Genomic DNA, 18,019 nt, shown 5'->3' with positions numbered 1-18,019 from the left:
TCTTCAACAGCCCTGAAGGAAGCTCTGGAGCCATTAGGCAGTAAATCCCATTTCCCTCCTCCCCTGGTCCCTGCCCACCTCTGATCTACCTTCTGTAGCTACGGAGGGGCCTAGGCTAGATACTTCCCAGATGAGTTGCTAACAACTAAAAATGTTTGGAAATATTAATGGGCTTCCTCAGGGAAGGGGATGTGTCCATGGTCACCAGAGCTGTTCAAATAGAGAATGGAAAATACTTTCCCAAAAAATGGGACTGGCTTTGGGTTGGAGTGAATGGATACCCTCTCCCTGTGCTAGAGGCTGGATCTGGCCCTCTCTTATCTGAGACGAAACTGAGGCACGAGCTCCCCAGTAAGTAGCCCAAGGTCACACACCCGGTCGCAAAGAGAGCTATGGTTAGAACGGAAGTCTCCTGAGGCACAGCCCTGCCCTGCATTCCGCCCTCTGACGATGCTGCTGTGACCTACTTGTCCTCTGGTTCTTGTAGTTTTCCTTCCAAATTCCCCCAGAGCTTTGTATCACAAAGCTGCAACCACCATCTTAAATGAAAAGTGATTTAATAACGCCCAGTTCTTAGCTTTATTGCCACATGATCAAAGCTGTCAGATTAATCTGCAAGTGTAAAAACACTTTGAATCACCATCAGAAAACAAGCCCTCAGGTTTGTATCAAAAGCAACATACCACCGTTTGGATGTCAGACTTTGAAAAAACAGTGCAGTGAGTTCCACGCATAGTCCGTGGCCTACTTGGAGAAGTCACAGCAGTCACCACTTTTTTTTTTTTTAAAGTACAAATTTTGAGACTAGAGAGAGCTTTCAGTTCTGATGTAATCTCCCTTAATATGTAACCAGACACAAATGTATATGGAAAAGATTCAATTTGGGTAAGATTCCAGATTCACTGTTTTATTCTTTAGGGCTCAAGATTTATCACTGGATTCGATGCCTAAAGAGAAAGCCAATATGTTCTTTTAAAATTTTACTACAGAACCAGTCTCTTCTTTAATGACACATTATAAGAAATATTTTTTTCAGAGTCAACAGAAACCAAAAGTAAAAAGCTCTATTAAAACTTGCATTTTGGGGGCACCTGGGTGACTCAGTGGGTTAAGCCTCTGCCTTCGGCTCGGGTCATGATCCCCGGGTCCTGGGATCGAGCCCCGCATCGGGCTCTATGCTCAGCGGGAAGCCTGCTTCCTCCTCTCTCTCTCTCTCTCTGCCTGCCTCTCTGCCTACTTGTGATCTCTCTCTCTGTCAAGTAAATAAATAAAATCTTAAAAAAAAAAACCAAAAAAAACCTTGCATTTTTATCACAGATCAAGTCTAGTGTTTAGTAATTCATTCAAAACTCAATAAAATTTCCCTGTGGAATTTGTTCAAAATATCAGCTTCTATCTTTATATATACATTTTTCCCCATCTATATCCCAAGAGGTCTGCCTGCAAAGATGAAGCTTTTTCTTTAGTAATTTGTCCTATAAAAAAACCAAAGGAAAAACTTAGAAGCCAATGAAACAATTAAATTCACCATATAAATATATTAAAAGAAATCAGGTTTTAGGGCTTCATAAGACAAAAACAAATGCAAAGACATTGTAAAACTCATCTACAATTGACCAACTGTTCTTCACCATATGGGTTATAAATGTACACGGAGGTATGTGTATGAGTATGTAAGTGGTCTTTGTTTCACATAATGAGAAACCCGGAGGTCGGCAGGCCAGGGGAGGGGAGTCACTCAATGATGGTGCTGGGAGGTTGGCTCTTTCTTTTTGCTCTACTCTTTTCAATGTATGGATGTCCTTCCTCGTGCATGCCATCTCAAGGCTGCCCAGTGGTTTCTGGACTCCTGGCCTCAAGCCACCTCTCTCCACTTTTCTGCCAGAACAAGGGGGTGAAAACAGGAAGCAGTGGTACTTACAGCAGGAAAGCAGAAGCTTTCCCAGAACCACCTGGCAGATGTTGCATCCAATACACTCATCCAGGACAGAAAGCTAGAATCATCCAATTCCGTCCTCTTCTTAACCTGCCCCATCATGCATCACATGAATCTCTAAGTGGGTGGATTCCACTTCCTGGGAAGTCTCATGTCCATTCCCTCCCTTCCTTCCTCCACTAATTCTGCCTCGGCCCAAGCTCTTCTCAGCCCTTGGGTAGGCTGCTGCAAAAGTCTATCCTCCACACAGCCACCAGACTGGTATTTCTAAAACATGAACGTGACTGTCACTCCTCCGCCACACATAAAGTCTAGAACACTTAGCACGGAATAAGACACAGTAGTATTATCTGATTCAACCTCTTCAGGTTCATCTACGCTTTTCTCCTAAATGCACTTTCCAAGTATATGAAGCTCCTTACATTTCTTCCAGTCTCCCATGACACTACAGATCGTACTGTCTGCTAACATTCTATCATTTTCCCTGATATGCCTTTCCCTGGCCTTCATTTGTCTGGAGAAGTCCTAGTCACTCTAAAACTCAACCCAAACTTTCCCTATATAGCTATATCTATACCTATACCTACATTCTATACTCATATCATTCTCATTATAGAACTTACTATACCGCATTCCAATTATTTATTTATTTATTTATTTTTAAGATTTTATTTATTTGATATATAGAGAGAGATCACAAGTAGATAGAGAGGAAGGTAGAGAGAGAGAGGAGGAAGCAGGCTCCCCGCTGAGCAGAGAACCCGATGCGGGACTCAATCCCAGGACCCTGAGTTCATGACCTGAGCCACAGGCAGAGGCTTAACCCACTGAGCCACCCAGGGGCCCCTCCAATTATTTATTTACATAAATGCCTTTCACACTAGTCAAAGAGTTCCTTGAACATAGAGACAAAGTCTTATTATCTTATTATCTTTGTATCTGCTGCCTGGTACATAGCAGGTGATTAAGAAAGGCCTGTGGAATAAACGAAAGTGAGTGACTGAAATGGTGGTGAGGTTATGAATGAAATCAAGGACAAAGAAAAGGGTAAAACCATGAGAGAAGAGTGATAAACATTTTGTACTGGGAAGACCTTTGTAGCCCCTAAAATAACAGTTCACTTCTAGAAGAGAAAGTAAATATTCAATAAGTGAATTTTCCAAACAACTGAAGTTTAACCTTTCCAGCTGAATAAAAACTAACATAAATACTAAAATATTATCCGTAAAAATCTTTCCAAAAATGCCTTACACATTCCCTTACCTTTTAAGGAGAGCACATTGAACCAAATTTAACCTTTTTGGATGACTCAGTGTCATCATCATGAAACTCAATTACTGTTGAGGTAGGAAGACTGCTCCCCCCATTAAACGGCTCCAGACCATTAACCACTTAGTGCTTTGCTAATTTTCTTTCTCTTTCACCATTCGGCTTTTATCTGGCATCTTATGTTGTTGCAATTGTGTGTACAAGCCTTCAGAATCAGAGAATCACAAAACCATAGAATTCAAGAGTTTAAGGGAATCTTAGAGATCTTTAATCTATCAGTCCATCAAATTTCATAGATAAGAAAACTAAGCCCAAGAAGGTGAGCAGTCTTCTAATTGGTTGCTTTTAATATTGTATTTTAATAGCTTTCAAGCTATGTTCTAAAGAGCACTCTACCGTAATTTCAGGTCAGGCCCTAATGTTCACCTTCCTCTAAAATGCTAAGGGTAAATTAAATTTAAAAAGATATACTATTGGACAAACTACTTTTTTTTTAAAAAGATTTTATTTATTTATTTAACAGAGAAAGAGAGATCACAAATAGGCAGAGCAGCAGGCAGAGATAGAGGGGGAAGCAGGCTCCCTGCTGAGCAGAGAGCCCAATGCGGGGCTTGATCCCAGGACCCTGAGATCGTGACCTGAGCCGAAGGCAGAGGCTTAACCCACTGAGCCACCCAGGCGCCCCTGGACAAACATACCTTGAATGAACTTAAAACTCAAGATATATCTGTGCAGTATCACAAGTACAAGATAGTCCTTTTTTTTTTTTTTTTTACAACGGAATCTCTTCTTTTTACTTATTTTGTGCTTGTGTTCTGTTTTGCTTTACTCATTTATAAAACCCTTATTGCTTATTCATTCAACACCTCATTCAGCCTCGTCAGTGAGTAACCAGGCTGCTCCCTGAATAGTTGTTTCTACCCTAAGAATTGGCACGGCAAGGGAAGAGACATACATTTACTAAGTACTCGCTGTTGGGCCACTATGATCCTTACCAAAAACAAAATAAAATAAAACCAAACCCTTAGGATGGATAATGTTATCCCCACTTCATAGATAAGGAAACCAAGATCAGAAAGTTGCCCAATCTACCCAAGGTCACAGAGTTAATAACCGGTAGAGGAGAAATGTAAACGCCAGTTGTCTGATGCTAGCTACTTCATTGCTGCCCATATGGAGTTAATAATCTATAAAGGGGGAAGAGTACATACTCAACTAACTATGATCAGGTGACAAAAGCAACCATAGCAGCATGGAAGCACAGAGGGGGGAGTAATTAATTACACCCGAAAAGGTAAGAGAAGGTTACACAGTGACATTTGAGGAAAACCTTATTGATAACAGTAAAAATAATGAAGCAGGGACGCCTGGGTGGCTCAGTTGGTTAAGCCGCTGCCTTTGGCTCAGGTCATGATCCCAGGGTCCTGGGATTGAGTCCCACGTCAGGCTCCTTGCTCAGCGGGAAGCCTGCTTCTCTCTCTGCCTCTGCCTACTATTCTGCCTGCTTGTGCTCTCTCTCTCTGGCAAATAAATAAATAAATAAAATCTTTAAAAAAAAATAACGAAGCAAACACTTTTATAGGAAATACTCTGGGTTAGGCCCATGGCATCTCCTTGATAACCTTGCAGTAACATTATTTCCCCCTTCTACAAAAGAAACTGAGACACGGTTAGGTTAAAGGAACACAGCCAAGATCACACACACTGAAAGTGGCTAGTTCCAGGGCTCCTCCTATAACCATGTGCTCTGCTAATTCCTAGAAGTGGAAAAAGGTGAGGGCATCCCCAGGTGAGGGAAGAGGAAAGGGACTAGGGCATAGGCATCAATGTGCAAGGGACACAAAGAGGACTCTGAGGTGACTGGAACAGTTCAACACAAGTGAAAACCTTTAACTCAGATCATGTCACCACTCCCCTACAAAACCCACCACTGGCTGCTCGATACATTTAAGAGAAACCTACACATACCCTGTCTAACTCTCTCTCCAGGGTCAACACTCACTACCCACCCCCTCACTCAGAGCCTCCCTGCCATGGGTCCTAAAACTCACCAACCTCTCTTTTGGGTCCTAAAACTCACCAACCTCTCTCTTCCCTCAGAACCTTTACCCATGGTGATGTCTCCTTCTGAAATATTGTTCCTCTCACTTTTCCCTATCTAACTCTTGGACACCCTCTGGTCTGCACCCAGTCAGGATTTACTCACACAGGCCTTTGAAACTCCCCCCCTTGTGACAGTATCTCATAGCAGCACCCCCATTTTTCCTTCACAGCATTTACCCTACTTTGTAATTATCTGTCTGATGGTGTGGTCACAGCCTCTACGCTCCATGAAGGCACGCAGTGTGGCTGGCTTCTCCTCCCCCTGCGGCTCTGTCTTTGTTGCCCCATGACTGGCACGTAATTAATGGCCAAGGTTGGAGCTGGAACTGAAAGGCGTGGGCTTTGTCCTCTGGACAACAAGAAGGCAGAAAAATTTAATGGAGGATTGTGACAAGACGGAATAGAGGTTTAAACAAAGTGAAATGAAACTTTGTGTAGTGCAGGACAGGACAAAAGGCCGAGGCTGAAAGACTCGTTGAAGATTACGGCAATAATTTAGATGAGAAATAGTGAGGGCCCGGACCAAGGGAATGAATTCAAGACTTTGCAGGTGGCATGGCTGGACTTGTTGGTTGGATGTGTGTGTGTGTGTGTGTGTGTGTGTGTGTGTGCCTACTATGTGCACTCTGTGAACTACTATCCACTTAGGAGGACAAAATAGTAAAAAATAGACCAGCATGGGGGAAAAACAAACAAACAAACAAAAACCCATTGTGCTCTCCAGAAAAGGAAAATTCCGAAAAATGACCCATCGTTCCTCCCAGCCCTTTGACCAGGAGGGGACTGAGGAATGAGTAACCATTTTCCAAGGACATGCTCTCTTCAAGGCAAAGCCAGTCAGGCAAAGATGAAGTGGGAGAATTATATGACAAGCCTGGGACTGCAAAGAAATTTTCAGTCAATGGAATAAGGATTTCAAAGCATACTCAGTAAGAGGGCGTGAGGTGCATTTCACAGAGAAAGGATAAGCCAAGGAAAGGCTAAGAGAAAACAAAATGGTATGAGCAGGGTAAATGTGACCTATAGGAAAAAAAAAAAGCGTAAGAAGGAAATCCACACAATGGAGGGAGATTGTGAGCCCCAACGCTGAGGGAAGCAAAGAGCTAAAAAATTATGTGGGAAGATCACGAATGGAAGCAGCCAGTGTCAGCCACCAAGCATGGCTTCCTCCCTGCCTGCGGGTGGGTAGAGGGGTGAGCGCTGGGGCCTGGCCTCCCATGGCTGGTGGTGGGCATGGCTGTTGGTGGCTGCTCTGGCCGCTGTGGATTCTACTCCTCAGTCTAGCTCTCTTTCAGAAAGACTTAAATTGTGAAAGCTGAGATTCCAATAATCTCTGCCTTAGATCTTTAAAATCCTATAACATTCTTTTCTTGAAAATGGAAACTTCTTGGTAACTCTTTTCCCCAATTTCCTGCAGTTGAGTGAAATCTAAAGGTTACTTTAAATATAAAGTTCATCTTACCGAGAGCATCTGGGCATCTCTACAGTAAGCCTATTTTTATTGCATGTTTAGCAGTAGTAAAAAGTGTACTGAGAGTAGACGGCACCAGGGAGCTGCCATTTTCACACCTCCAACCAGTGATCGTTTCCTCTTGCATATGTCGTGGTACAAGAGCCAGGCTCCAAACTTCTGATTTCTCAGAGTCGTTTAAAATCATGTCTTGAGTGCTTCTGGGTGGTGACAGACTGCCCCCACTTCTACCTAAGCATCCCCCCCCCCGAGTTTGGGAGTGGGACAGGGAGATGACGGTAGGGAACGGGCATCATTCCAAAGGAGGTACGAAGGGCTGATCCTTCGTGTCGCTCAAGTGAACCCAAGTAGCATGGAGTGCAGGGCTAGGTCTTTCAGAGAGTTGTCACTACTCTGCAGGAATAGTCCTTCTCATCGGGGACTTGGAGGTATGCAGAATAATTCATTCCCACAGGAGGCATGTGTGTGTTTGGGGGAGGCAGCCTTCAGAGATGCCTGAGCAGGGAGTGAGGGGAAGTTGGTTAAGAGGACCACCAGCTGGTCTGGCTCCCAGTCCACGGCAGGAAGCATAAAGGATCACTTGATTCGTTCGAGTAGTGGCTTCAGAATCACTTGACCTCCGGTGCCTATTCCCCGTTACCAGGCTCCCACTTCACAGAACAAGGACCACAGCTGCTTTTGATTTCATCGGGCTCATTTTCTTCAGAGCATGTTCGTTCCACTCCGCCTCATTTACTGTCTGTGTTCAACAAGAGAGTATCTCTTCCTCAGCAGTTTTAGTCTGTAGTGGGCTCATTTCTCTGAACCCATTCCTGCTTCCCTTGAATTACTTCCTTCCCAAACTCTTTTTCCTGATATGGCAAACTTCCTGAAAGGGTAGTCTGCACTTATTAATGCCTTCACAACCTCCCCTCGAGCTAATATACAATGATTTCTAACCCCATTGCTCTAAGATGGCACCTACATCATTTCCACAAAGACTGCTAACACACCTCTGATTGCCAAAACAAATGACTTCCCAATTGTCCATTTTGATTATCCCTTTCTCCCCTTCCAAGACCTTACAAATTCACCACTCCTCATTATATAACCTGATGTATCTTACATGTTAAGCCTTCGTTTCTTTATTGCAGCCATCCGTCTTCAATGTCTTCCCTCCTTTCATTTCCAGCTGATGAAGTCATACTTCCTTTGTGTAAGCACCTGTTCCTCCTAAAAAGTTCTAATCCTTTGGAAGCAAAGAACCTTCCTTATTAATCTGGCACGTTGCTTTCATTTATTCATTCATTCACCAAACTTTTATTGACTAAGAAACAGGCATTGTGCTAAGTCCCAGGAATATAAAGCCAAAGAAGATAGGTCCCATACCAGTAACCCCTATACAGCCTCATGAGGAAGATGGGTACAGAAATTATTCCAGTAGAGAGTGATAAATGGAAGGATAAAGCTGTGGTTCTCACTCTGGTGGTGTATTAGAATCCCTAAAACCAATTTTTAAAAATGCTAATGCCTAGGTTGAATTACCAGAGATGCTAATTTAATTCGTCTGTGGTGCATTTTTTTTTAAAGCTTCTCTGACATAGTCCTGTGAAGTGAGAGTTACAGACCTCTGGGATACAGCTGTATAAAGAGAACATGGAAGACACATCTTGTAGCTGGCACTTTTGACTATTCTGTAACATCTAAGCCCCTTTCTTCTTCCTTCCTTTCTACTCAGGTGTGCACCCTTTCTCCATCCAACTTAGGAGATACTGCCCTATCCCCAACTCAGTGGTATATTCTGATTATTCTTTTTGTGACTGGTTTAGGTGTAGGCAAAGGAACTCATTCTAAACAATACCTAAGGGGAGGTCAGTTATGGGAAGCTGAGAAAATGATTCCTAATTCCAAGAAAAACATACCGAGAAAGATAGTTTTATTTTTTGTAAAGATTTTATTTATTTATTTGAGAGACAGAGAGAAAGAGAGAGAGAGAGAGAGATCGGTGGGGTGGGGGGAGGTAAACAGGGGCAGAGAGAGAAAGAGGGAGAAGAAGAAGAATCCTCTCTGAAAAGGGACCCCAACACAGGACTGGATCCCAGGACCCCAAGTTCACAAGATCACCACCCTGAGCTGAAGGCAGACGTTTAATCAACTGAGCCACCCGGGCTCCCTGAGAGATAGTTTTCTTTTTGCATTTGGACACTGCAATGCCTGGCTGTGACTTCTGGAGCCACAGCAACTCTACGGTAACCATGAGTGGATCGGAGGCAGAACTGAGATCCAGAAAGGGCCTGGCTTCTTAATGACACTGTTAGGCTACTGCATCAAACAACCCTAATGTTGGTCTACCTGTGCATTTCTTAATGTATACAATAATAAATGTCCTAATTCCTCGTGATACTTTGAGTCAGTTTTCCGTTTACATGCAACAGATGGCATCCTAAATAATATACAACTAAACCAAACTTGGAGATCAAGAAAAACAGCAAAACAGTCCAGCAAAGGGGATGTCTATGAAGAGTCTTCATCAAGGCAGCCAAGAAGCAGGAGAAGCAAATAAAGAGGCATGGATACAAACACATAAGATATTATACAACCGCACATAGTTCAGAGTGGCTACTGCAAAGAGTATGGGCATAAAGCTGAGGCTGGAAAAATGGGAGTCGGGGGGTGAGAACCCAAGGAGCCTTGTATGCTGTGGCAGGTTAAATATGGCCACAAGACCTTTGCCACTTCTTCTCTTAAGAAGCAGAGTTGGTTTTCACGCCGCATGAATCTGGCTGGCTTTGTGACTTGCTTTGACCAGGGGAATGTATCTAAAGTGATGTTATGTAAATTCCAGAACCAAGGCCTGGCTCACTTGAAATGCTGCCCTGCGGCTACCATATTGTAAAGAAGGCGATCTAGCCTAATGAAGGATGAGAGGCTAGTGGAAAAGAACTGAGGCCCTTTGGCCACACCAGTACCAAGTGCTGAGCGGGAGAGGCCATCCTGGCCCACACAGCTAATCCCGCCATCCTCTGACTGCGCGTAAATCTCCAAACCAACCCACAGAATTATAAGAAATAATGAATCACTGTTGTAGTAAGCCACTTGATTTGGGGTGGTTTGTTATGCAGCAAGAGGCACCTGATGGTTAGGCCATGCCAAGATGTGCGGACTCTACTCTGAAAACTGTGAGGAGTAACCTGATTAAATTCATATTTTAGGAGGATCAACTTGGCGGTAGCGTCAACCATGGGGTTGGCCTGGGGGCAGGTTGGAGGTAGAAGGACTGTTTGGAACACTTGTGTTCAGAGTCGAGAAATCATGTGGATGTGACTTAAGACAGAGGTAGGGGGAAGGCAGAGAAGAGTCATTATGGAGGTAAAATCAGCGTGAAATCAGCGTGATGGCAAATACAAGTTGCAGTGTGTAAAGGAGAAACGTGAACTAGTAGTTACGGTTCTCTGGACTAGGTAAACGAAGGGATGGTAGTGTGCTTCACTAAGAGGGGACAGGGGAGGAAAAGAAGGTTTAATGGAACTGGAACATCTAAGCGGAGAGTACGGCAAGGAGTTGTGAATACTCAATAAATGCTTAATAAAGAAATTAGTATGAGGAACCTGGATGGGTACTGCAGTGTTCTAGTCCAGTGAGCCGTGGTTATAGGGCCTAACTTGAGCTCTAAGTCAAGTTAAGTTTTAACACTGTGAACTCATTTTCTTGATAAATCATCAGAATAGAAAGGAAAAGGGAAGATAAGATTTCATGCAGTCCCAAATGCTCACGAATCAACACGTTGTTCCGTTTATGTGTATCCAATTTGTAATTCTCAGAGAGCAAGTGCTACTTGTATCTGATGTTCCCCTCTGAAAGCACTTTCTTAATCTCTCCAAAGGGTAGCACCATGATAGAGGTTCTCTTTTTGTCCCCCATATTCTTCACCTGCCTCCCAGCCTGTAAAATGGCTTCCCTAACTCCACGCAAAGAAAGAGTTGAGTCTACCCCCATGTCAGATATTTTGTCAAGTGAGCACAATCTACGATTTATTTTGTAATTAACTACAAAGGCTACAAGCAACTTTAATATGCACAAGCAAATACTGGCTTACCTTTGAAATTGATTAAAATAGCAAGTAAATGGCTGGGAACCAATCTCATCTTTCCAGTACTGTTGCCAATTCATGACACTTTCCAAGTTCTTCTGATTTTCTCTCTTACAGGGAGGAATATAGGAGCACTAGCAAAACAGAACACAGAAAATAAACCTATTATTTTGCAGAATATTGAAATATGGTCCTTTTTTATAGGGAGATGATATTATGCATATAATAAATGTAATTCTGACCTACTTAATCTTTAATAGAGCCAAACTGAAATCATTGAACTATATTTCAAATTTCCAATTTGGAGCAATTATAGAAAATATTCCAATTAAATGTTGCAAAAAATAATTTTTAGTCATTACAATAGGAGGATAGATTATAAACAGTTACAATCTAATGGCAAATTAAAAGCATGATGTACTCTCTTTATTGTGGGCCTGTGAATCAATAGAGGGAAGGAAGGAAGGAAAGTAGGGAGGGAAGGAGGGATGAAGAAAGAGAGAGGAAGGAAGGAAGGAAGGAAAGAAGAAAAAAAGAAAGTTGGGTTTTATCTGCAGTTGCTAACTATGGACCTTGATATTTTCCTCTTCCAACTCTAACTACCAAATCAAGCACACAGCTCTCCTCAGATACTGCTCGCAACTGCTGAAACTCAAGTTTTCTTTTCTTACATTCTCTTGAACAATAAAATCAGCAGAAAATTTCCTCAGAAGTACATAATCAATGCATTTTGCTAACTGATGCCTTTTCCTGGCTCTGACTCTAACAAAGTAGTTCTCTCTGAAGGGGTCCAATTACTGTAAGCAATACAGAATCAGGATATTTGGAAAATTATTCTCAACTCTAGATGTTAAATTTAACCCTTAACATTCTAATCCAATTTCTCCGATTCAGGTTTTTTGGTGTTTTTTTTTTTTTTTTTAAGATTTTTTTTTTTTTTTTTAAGTAATCTCCTCACCCAATGTGGGGCTCACACTCATGACCCTGAGATCAAGAGGCAGACGCTCCATCAACCGAGCCAGCCAGGCGCCCCTCTGATTCAGTTTTTACAATGATGATCACAATAAAGATGGTGCCAATTTACCGTTATTGAATGTTTACAATATGCCCGACACTACAATAAACGCTTCATGGGCTTTACCTGTGTGCTTCTTACAACAACCTTAAAATGATCTCCAATTTACAGATGAGGAAACTGAGGTTTCTGTCAACTCTCCAACTAGATGCTGGTGATTTTATCCCATTCGACTCCCAGATGTTCTAGGAAAGTTTCCGATGTTAAGGAGTAGGGAAAAAAATAAAAAGAACTTTCACTTCATAGTATAATTTTTTAAAAAAGATTTTATTCGTTTATTTGACAGAGAGAGAGAGAGCACAAGCAGTGGGAGTGGGAGGGAGAGGGAAAAGGAGGGAGCCTCAGCAGGGAGCCTGAGGCAGGATTCCATCCCAGGAACCTGGGACCAACTGAGCCGCCCAGGTGCCCCTTCACAGTATAATTTGATTTGCACTATTTTAGAGCATATAACTTGTTAACACCTTCCTATTATTTTCTGGTAAAACACTAACTTTTTAGCATGATGTACAGTCCTCTTCAGCATCTGCCCTCCCCTGCCTGGGACTTCGCCATTTAGAAGTACATAGTCCCAGGACACCTGGGTGGCACAGTCAGTTAAGCATCTGACTTTGGCTCAGGTCCTGACCCCGGGTCCTGAGATGGAGACTTGCATCTCTCCCTCTGCCTGCCGCTCCCCGTGCTGTGCTGTCTCTCTGATAAACAAACAAATAAAATCTTCAAAAAGAAGAAGTACATAGTTCCCAGATCTGCCACATGCCATCACAACTACTGGCTGGTTCATGGTTCTCTCTCTTCTTTTTAATTTTTTTTTTAAGATTTTATTTATTTGACACAGAGAGAGAGAGAGAGCTCACAAGTAGGCAGAGAGGCAGGCAGGAGGCGAGGGGGAAGCAGGCTCCCCGCTGAGCAGAGAGCCCAATGCAGGGCTCGATCCTAGGACCCTGAGATCATGACCAGAGCCGAAGGCTGAGGCTTAACCCACTGAGCCACCCAGGCACCCGTTCTCTCTCTTCTTTCAATGCATTTTCTTTTAGTTCCCTTCTTTCCAGATGCAGCTCTGGTGCATCTGTTTGGGGAAACCTTCTCTTTCCTTCTCCACAGTTAAGCCCCTCTTCCGTTGTCCCGCCATAGGCATCACACCCCATGCAGGCACAGCTGTAATCCCACTTCCCACTATCACACTGGTTAGTCTGTTTGACATCAGCCTCCTCAATTCATCGGCAAGTTGGAACAAAGCTCTTTCCTCTTTTCTTTTCTTTCTTTTTTCCCCACTGCATCTTCACACTTAGGACTATGCCTGGTAATAGTGAAATTTCAAAAATGTCGGTAGAATAAATAATATCACACTTATATACATTTTTAAATTCAAGATGATGAAGCTATTTTCACAGCAGGTAAACATTTCTCTTAACACAAAAATATTTTAACTTTTAGTAAATTTGGTTGTTTTCTATTATATGTAACAAATTTACAACACCTTACGCAAATCTTAGTTGGATGATTGGATCACTGCCTATTTGCCCTCTGCGTATCTAGTTAATGTTCTATTAATAACACTATAATATATATAAAGCTAAACTTTTCTGGGAGATTCTGAATTCTGAGATCTTCCAAAGCAGCAGCTGGGCTTAGAAGCAATAGAGGCCATTAGATCCAGCTCCAGTCCTACTATTTGTTGGGTGTGTGGACTTGAGTAAATTACTTCCTTTTTCTGGATTTCATTTCTTCTGATCTGTAAACTCTCCAAAATAATTTCTAGCTCTACATTTCTTTGATTCTCTTCTTGGAGGTACACCAAGAAAGGACCCAGCAGAAGGCAGGACTACAAACACTGTTGTAATATTTTTCCCAGAAAAGATCCTGCTCACCGGGGAAGAGGTTGGGCAGCCTGACAGAGCCACCGTTCCAGCCCCCAAAAAGGACAAGTGCGGTAGGCCCTTTCTTAGAGACCTATCCTTGGCATTAGCTTAGTGTTCATAAGGGGCGTCTGATTTTTTTTTTTCTTGTTTGTGTGCTATAATGTGCTGGACAGTTCCTTTCCTTCTATTAAAACATTCTTCCTCCGGCATCATGGCCAATTAGTTTATAAAGTGAGAGTAGGTACCCCCTGATTGTGTTCTTCGAAGGATGTGTGAATCCTTAAAAGTCCATCGGAGCCTTTTTTTTTGCAACGGCTATACCCGACACGAGAGGTACACTGAACATTTGAGGGAATAACAACTGACAATCAAACGGAAGTAAGGCAGATTTTTAAATTTTGAGGTTAGCTCAGTTTGAATTCTTTGCTATTTAGTTTTCTAAATAAAAGTGGGTTTAAACCCGGGGAATAGGTTTAAAAGAAGTATCTCCACCAAATGACAGCTCTATGATTTGACCAGGAGAGTCACGTCCACGTGTTTCTGGAAAGGTCAGACGAAAACCTTCACTGAGTGAGTAGAGTCTGTATTAAGTACGTTGTGGTTTCACGTGGGCAAAAAAGAAACGTTCCTCGCCTTTAGGATACTATGAGGTAGTGTGGATGGGTTTTTAGAAGCAAAGTCTTTTTACGTTAGGAAAAATTGCCTTTGATCCAAAATTCAACTTTTTTTTTCATGGACTATATTCTTTCCAAGAGTATTATAGATTAAATGATGAGCTTATGATCCTCTAGTAACTTTTAAAGCTCACATCACCTTAGAAGGAAAATTGTTTAAAGGCTAAACCTTATGTTCTTAGAAATCATTGTTGTTCATTTTCTTGTATCTTGACTCTCCGATTAGTTTGTCTTTAAAATTTCTGTGGAGGCTAACTTAGATTCTCCCAAGATTCCTTCTCAACTCGGCAAAGCATTATAGATTGTTAAGAATTTTAAAATAAGTAATAAATACCAATTCAAAGTAGTGTTCTAGGAAAAAGAAATGTTTCAGAAATTTAGTCAAAGACTCCTTTCCTCTCTCAGCTGTGCAAACCGGATAGGTTTCCAGGCTCTAGCATAGCATAGCTCTACTATAACTCTCTCTTTGGGGGAGGGGCACAAACGATAATATACACCGTATCAGCAGCATCCCTTATTGTCGTCGTGGCTAACATTTACTGATTATATGTGAAGCATCTCATGAATCCAAATCTCATTTAATCCAAATCAGCAAATGGTATAATCACCTATGTTTTACAGATGAGGAAATCAAGGGGCTGAGGTTTAAGAAAACTTTCCCTCTGTTACAATGGCAAATGGAAAAGTTGGGATTCAGACAGCAGGGTCTTCTTAACCACTGCCCCACACAGCCCCCAAGTCTCTATCTTTAGGGCTTCCCAGTTGTCTGTCTTTGAAGCTGCCTGCTTTGGGAGTAAGGGAGATGCCCTGATCTCTGCATCCCTTGCTTAGAGAACCAGAGTAATGATTCTTTGGGAATGGAGTTGGTGCCGCCCTCCTAGACGGACGCGCTGAGGCATTCTGTGGTAATGCTTTGTTTTCCTCAGAGAAATGCATTGTGAGTCTTCATTTGTTCCCTCTTGTCTCAGTTTGGCTCCAGGCTTGGTGTCTGGTGCCATCGATGTAATTTCACTTAGGTGAATTTATAGACACAATGTCTTTGGTCACAGAGGACAATGAGTGTTCCTTTGGAGAAACTTCTTCATAAGATTCTGACCTTTTTTGTTTTTCACTTGCAAAGGCAGCATTTCCCAATTTTTAATATCATTATCACCCAAATAACCTTCGCTACTGTCTGTGTCACTTGCTGCCTAAACTTTCATGAAATCACTTTCTTTAAAAAGTCAAGAGAACAAGAGGAATGTGATAAAAATATTTGCTTTCCTGGTAGAAAAAATTTTTTTGACTTTTGAATTCATGAACCAAGTTGGAAGAATAGAGTGGGCTAAGACTTCTGTGAGTTTCTAAGGGAAGATGCTATCATCGTTTGACGTGGAATATTTGATTATGTACTTATTATGACTTATTTTTCCATTATCTTATTTTAGGAATTATCAGGATTTATAATATCATTCTTTTCAGCCTATCACAATGGATTTATATTTTAATAGTACCCTCTTGAGTGTGTTCTTTTGTGTCTTGAGGATTGTATTTCAATCATGTGGGCAGAGTAGGCAGAAATCACTTTCTTCCTTTACTGAGTCATTTAAAAAACAATTGCACAAAACACGTGGCTCATTTATACATTGGGGAGCAAGTTCTATGTTAGGCATTATCTAAGAAACAGAAATGGAGAAACTGCTTTTTTCCTCCAGTTTCTTTACTGACTTTATTTGGTTAGGGAGGATAGTATTGAAAGACTTAACACTAGAATGGGTTTAGCTGATTAAATAATTTCCAAAGTAAACTTAGTTAGAAAATGAATTCTTGGTGTGCCTGGCTGGCTTAGTCAGTAGAGCATGCGACTCTTGATCTTGGGATGGTAAGTTTGAGCCCCACATTGGGTGGAGAGATTACTTAAAAATTTTTTTAAAACCCAAAAATAACTAATGAAAATATTATGTATCACAACATAGGTCTAATTGTATTTTATACTATAATCCCCATTTTCTGTAATATCTGTAAGATATGTCAGCTATGATTTGTAACTTTAATGACATTTTTGACAATATAAACATATAATTAGGAAAACACTACGGAATAAAAACTGTAACTGAGCCATTAATAAACTCCATATTGTTTCATAGGCCTCAACTTCATTACTTGTGAACACACACGCACCTTATGAATGTAAGTTAATTTAACAAACACATATGAAATTATATGTCATCTAAAAAAAATTTAATTCTAGGGCGGGGCTCCAGAATGTGTATCTATATCTGAAAACTAAATTAAAATAATCTTGTGAAAGAACTTGAAGATCAAACAAATGGCTTAGAAAATATCAAAAGCAAGGCTAGCTAAGAACAGGAGAAGCTAAAATAAGCTCTTCGGACAGAATCGGCTGGGCAGGTCCAGTGTGGTGCCCACCTTAGAACAGTGTTCGTCAAAGTCTGTCCCACTGACCACTTGGGTCGTTCATCAAAAAGATCTACCCTCCTGAGGGTCTGATTCAGTAAGACCAGGAATCTGTATTTTTAACAGCTTTCCTTTCCCTTGGAATAATAACTTTTTAGAACTGATAATTTATGCAACGAGCCATTCTTGATTGCTGAGTACTGGACAGAGTACAAAGATTAGATATTACTCACCCTTTTCTTGTCTCTCCCCTCCCTTCCCAGGAGCATGTAATGTAGTAGTAGTAGCTTATTCACAAAGTGCTTTGTGATTACAGAAGAGGAAGTGAAGATTTGGGGCTTTGGAGGTATGAGAGAAGCTTCCCAGAAGAGATGTTTTTTGATTTGTGTCTTTAAGTTTGACCAGGAGTTTGCTTCTCAGAGAATGTCTTGGGAAGGTGACATTCCAAAAAGAAGAAATGGAATGTGCAATGACTTTGTCTGTATAAATGTCCCAGAAAGACTGAGTCATCTAATGTGCTTGGAGGATAAGGGGCATGGGGGATGGTGTTGAAAAATGCCCAATTATCTGAACTACTACTCACTGAAGAATTGTTCCTCTCTCCTTAAATGCTTCAATGAAAAACTGCTCACTACCTTCTGCATAGTATTTCCACCCACCCACCAATGCTCTTTTAGTTAGAATTTATTGTCATGCGTTGATACTATCTGCATTCTGTAATTTAGTAATATTCATTTAACTTCTGGATTCGAGCAGACTGTTCAGGTTGGTGATTCTATTAAAACTGAGAAAAGTTTCAAATGACATTCTACTTTCAAGAGAAAATAGTTCATTCAGCATTAGCATTAGAAAATAAAAATACAGTGTCTTTACTAAAAAACAGAGAGCGAATCTAAATAGAAAAAGTTAAACCAAAACAAGAAGTTTAACCTGGAAAAAGCTCAATAGTTATATTTATAACAAGAATGATAGTACATGTAAAAATTGGTTCCATGGTGTGTGATCCTAATTCAAAATCTTTGAGGGGAGGACCAATCCTCACAACCATATAGAATACTGAAATAAAAGTTTCTTAAGTGTTCATGCACGCATTCAGATAATGTCTCATTGATGGCATTATTTGCGTACTGTATTGTATACTGCACACAAATTTCAATGTGTGTATG

The 18,019-nt window shown here is 41.3% G+C and overlaps 1 protein-coding gene across 1 annotated transcript in view; it reads right to left on the bottom strand.

Annotated features, from left to right (window-relative positions):
* KCNMB4 (potassium calcium-activated channel subfamily M regulatory beta subunit 4) overlaps positions 1-18,019 on the bottom strand; it is a 60,247-nt gene that overhangs the window by 19,495 nt on the left and 22,733 nt on the right. The window contains exon 5 of the mRNA XM_047741534.1: positions 10,855-10,982. Coding sequence (XP_047597490.1) covers positions 10,855-10,982 — 128 coding nt within the window. The remainder of the gene's footprint in view (positions 1-10,854; positions 10,983-18,019) is intronic.

This window comes from Lutra lutra, chromosome 8 (assembly GCF_902655055.1).
Source record: "Lutra lutra chromosome 8, mLutLut1.2, whole genome shotgun sequence".
Taxonomy (NCBI): Eukaryota; Metazoa; Chordata; class Mammalia; order Carnivora; family Mustelidae; genus Lutra; species Lutra lutra.
This window is presented reverse-complemented; position numbering and strand designations above follow the sequence as displayed.